General features: G+C 40.8%; 1 protein-coding gene across 1 annotated transcript; it reads left to right on the top strand.

Annotated features, from left to right (window-relative positions):
- Positions 1-421: 421 nt before the first annotated feature.
- LOC141145749 (uncharacterized) lies at positions 422-3,527 on the top strand. Its single transcript, XM_073632630.1, is given in 2 exon segments — positions 422-1,749; positions 1,752-3,527. Coding segments are annotated over 2 exon segments (3,024 nt in total). The 5' UTR covers positions 422-501.
- Positions 3,528-4,342: the final 815 nt, after the last annotated feature.

The raw sequence follows: 4,342 nt of genomic DNA, 5'->3' as shown, positions 1-4,342 counted from the left end.
CGGTTTGCAGAGGGTGGTGTGATCTGCCCACCGGAGAGCTACAATGCGGCAACTGGCTCTGGAATCGCACTGGTTTCCACATCACATCAGTGTGAACCCAGGCTTAATGAACACGTGTACACTGCTGCTTACCCCTTTCACACTGGAGGCGTTTTTCAGGCGCTACATCGCTAAAAATAGCACCTGCATAGCGCCCGAAAAAAGCCTGAGTGCTTTCACACTGGGGCGCTGCGCTGGCAGGGCGTTACAAAAAGTCCTGCCAGCAGCTTCTTTGCAGCGGTGTAGGAGCGGTGAATACACTGCTCCTGGCCATTGAAATCAATGGGCAGCACCGGCAAAGCACCGCTGCAGCGGCATTTTGCAGGCGGATTTAACCCTTTTTTGGTCGCTAGCAGGGGTTAAAACCGCCCCGCTCCGAAATTTTAATTTGCGGGACGGAAGTAACGGTGGCTGTGAATAGGACAGACGCGGATTCGCCTGAATATATGCAGCTTTCAGAGAATGGATCTGGCAAACGCCTCGTCAAGTTCCACGCTCCAAACTGCGAAGGACCGGATGAGGGAAAAATTCAATGGGACTTTAAAGGCTGCAAAGCTTCAAACCTCTCTTGCTTCAAAAATTAAGTAAAAAAACTTCAATAACTCCTCTATTGTAAAAATTTCCTTAAAGCACAATAACAGGACTTTAGCCTGTGCTTTGACTGCTGAGAAGGAGAAGGCAAGAATGCTTGAAAATGACAAGATGATTTTACAGAAGGAAGTAAAAAAGCTTCATTTTCAGAATGCGCTGCTTAGGCAGAACTTAAGTATTGTGAATAAAATTCTTACGGATATTGATGTATTCATGAACATTAAACTGCCAGAAGCGATTGATATAAGCAGCATAAGTGAGTCTTTAGATCCATTGGCCACAGAAGAACAAAAAAGCGGACGTTTCAGTTATGAAAGTAGAATGTCTGTAGATGAGCTTCAAGGATTCAGACTGACAGGCATGGCATTAAGAGTTCCTTCCAGTTCAACAGAGCAGCAGAAATGCAGCAATGTTCCAGCAGTTTTACTGAATGAAGACAAGCACCTTAGCCCCCCACAATCTACAGATTCCAGTATTGACAAAGAGAAGCCAGATGGACAGCATGAAATTGAGATGTACACTTCTCTTTCAACAGCCGAAGAATGCCATTCATCATACAATAAAAAGATGACCCGTGATTCTTCCTTAAATAAGAAAGTTAGTTCGGATTTGCTTCTGGATGAAGACAGGATCCCAAGCAGTAGAAGTGGTGGATTTGTAACTCAGAGAAGGAAAAGGTCTACAGCATCTTTCTCAAGTACACAGTCTGTGAATTCAGACTTTAATCAGAGTAAGAAATCATTGGGAATTGGTAGAGAGAGCTGCTCCAGTACACAGTGGGAAATCAACAAACATGACAACTTTCCTCATGAGCCAGGACATGCAGGTGCAACTGGAGATAATGTCCTACATTTTGATTTTGTAATGAGAAAGTACATGTTGGAAACGTCATGTTCACCACTCTCCTTAAATCCAGACAAAAACTTTGAAGCAAAGAAAGAAAATCAAGACACACAGCTTGATACTGAAACTAGACATCAGCCTGGTCTGCTACAATCAGGGGAATGTGATCTGCATCCCATTGTTAATAGGCCTGTGGAGCAAGAGAAAACTGTGTATGAAGCTGACATGGAAATGACTTCCAGTGACTCTGCTGCAATTGTTGCAGTTATGCCTAAAGGAAAAAAACAAAAACTTCCAAAACAAATATACCGGTAAAACAAGATGTGACCTCTTTAAGAAAGGTAAAGACAACAGCACATGAAAAAGCAAGGCAAAGTAGTTCTTGTAAAGGGAAGGAAAGCAGTCTGTTGTCTAAAAATAAAGAAAAAATAGAATTTAGTTTAAATATTGATAAAAACATACCCTTAGAATTCAAACCTCCAGCAGACTTCAAACCAGATTCAACTGATAAATTTGATAATCGGCGTACATTTGTTTTACCAGGCCCTGTAAACAAAGATAAGTTTGACGTTTTTGAAAGTGAAGCTAAACTGTATTATGGTAAAAATGAAGCCGCTCCTTTAGTGGGTTGCAGTGTACAAGAGTCATTCACTGAAAATGTTGACGAAAATATACCACCCTTGGAATGCAACCCTCCAGCAGACTTCAGAGCAGTTTCAAATGATCAATATAATAGTGAGCGTACATATGTTTCACCAGGCCCTATGGACAAAGAAAAGTCTAAAGTTTTTGAAAGTAAAACCAAACTGTATCCTGGTAGAAATGATCCCAAAATGTCAGTGGTCTGTACAGTTGAAAAATCATCAACTGATACCAGCTATTTATGTGATGCAAATAGTGACCTGATTTTTGCTGCAGAAAACGTGTCAAGTTCAGATGTAAAACACAACACAAATGACACAGTAGTTAAGAGAAGATCAAAACTTGGCAAAAGGCCTGCAAAAGATTTGGAAACCTCCAAAAAGAAACGTAAAATAACTAAAAATGTAAGCGATCTAGAACACCTAGGTGAAGTTCAAGGCAGCCACAAATCCAATGAACTGGACAATGCCAAGGTGAGCAATACTATTCCAAGTTTTACTATGAAAAATCTAGAACCCCCTATAAGAAGGGAAACATATGTTTTAAAATCATCAAAGCCAAGTTGCATGCTGTCTGAGTTCATCCCTGCAGATAATGGCATTAATTGTAGGAGGGAAACATTTGTTATCCCACAGCCAAATTGCCTGATATCTGTTTCGGAAGAGAATGCTAAGACTCTTGGTTATCCTTTGCAGTCTTTAATATCTGCTGTGTCTAAAGATGTTCAACCGAACGCTAAAGATGTAAGTGTCACGAAAAAGACAGATTCAAATTTTGTCAGCAATTCCTTGGATATGGACTTTACTAAACCTTTTGGTTTCATGAAAACCAAATGTAAAGAAATAAACCAAAATAAAAGGTCGTCAAATCTCTTTTCTCAAGTAGACAAAAGAAAGACTCGTATATTAACTACAAACCAGAACGACATCAGGAGTGATAAAGATACACTTGTTCGTGAAAGCTGTGTTAGTGTGACACAGAATCGCACCAATGAGCCAACTAAGTTCCTAAATGCTGTGACCCCAAATGAACAAGACTATTTTATGCTTGATATGGTTAGTGAATCTATTCTAGATGGAACACTAGATTGTCCTAGTTTTGTAGAGTTCTCATCAACCACTGACCTTGAAACTGCTTGCATGTACAATGCATCTTTGAATAACATTCCTCTTCTTGATCCTCCTGTATCTGATGAGCGTAACACCAAGGAAAACGAGCAACCTAATGCTTCTAAGAATTTAGATCATCTTGATGAAAATGACAATGGCCTTGCACAAGAAATCTTTGAAACTAGAAGTAATCAACATTGCAAGGTTGAAAACAAGAGCATGGAAATTAATGAAGCAGGTACCTATAGAAATGGCTGTTGTCTGTATCAACATGTTGTTATTGGTAAGGGAGGTCATTTTTAACATTGCATATATGTTATTTGCTATTGCGCTATAAAACAAATGTCCTCCTCATTCATTACTGGACACAAGAAGGCATATACTGTTGAGTTATACTGCTGCCCATAAGAAGACTGGAAACGGTCAAACAAAAGATCTGTAGGCCAGCCAAGGATAACCCCTCCTACTATATCCGCATGTAGTCTTTTATGCTTTGGGAAGTCTAACCTAATTTTTTCCTAGCATTTTTATCTTCAGTTCTGTTTTCCTTTTTTCTTCTGTCGAGATTCTTTGCTACATTGCTGCTTCAGCTTGTCTCTACATCTTAAACTAGAAATAAGAACTCTGTACTAAGCCCCTTTAACACAGGGCATAGGCCACCTGCTCAGAGGGGAACCTATATGCTCATCCCCACTGAGCAGGCGGATGGCTGGTCCGTGTCTGCTCTGCTTATGCAGAGCGGACACAGACACAGCCCGCTCCCCTCTATGGGCAGTCGAATGTAAACGGACTACCTGTCTGTTTTTCACCAGACTGCCTTCCAGTCTGCTAAATGCATGGGGAATGGGCATGTTTTTAGCGGATCGGACTGGAGGTCGGCCGGTGTGAACAGACACATGTCTGTTTACATCTGCTGCTCTATAAAAGACAATGGAAGGTACTGATTGGGGTTGCTGGAAAAACTGACAGGCGGACCCGATTGGTCCACTTGTGTGAAAGGTGCCCTAGTGTAACAAAATAAAATTACAATGGGCAACAGCACTCTATAATTGCCAGAATACAGCAAATGATAAAAATAGTCTAAAAGACTGTGGTTGATTGAATCGCCATAAAACATT

This window comes from Aquarana catesbeiana, linkage group LG05 (assembly GCF_042186555.1).
Source record: "Aquarana catesbeiana isolate 2022-GZ linkage group LG05, ASM4218655v1, whole genome shotgun sequence".
Taxonomy (NCBI): domain Eukaryota; kingdom Metazoa; phylum Chordata; class Amphibia; order Anura; family Ranidae; genus Aquarana; species Aquarana catesbeiana.
The sequence above is the reverse complement of the archived record's forward strand: the minus strand, read 5'-3'. Positions and strand labels throughout refer to the sequence as shown.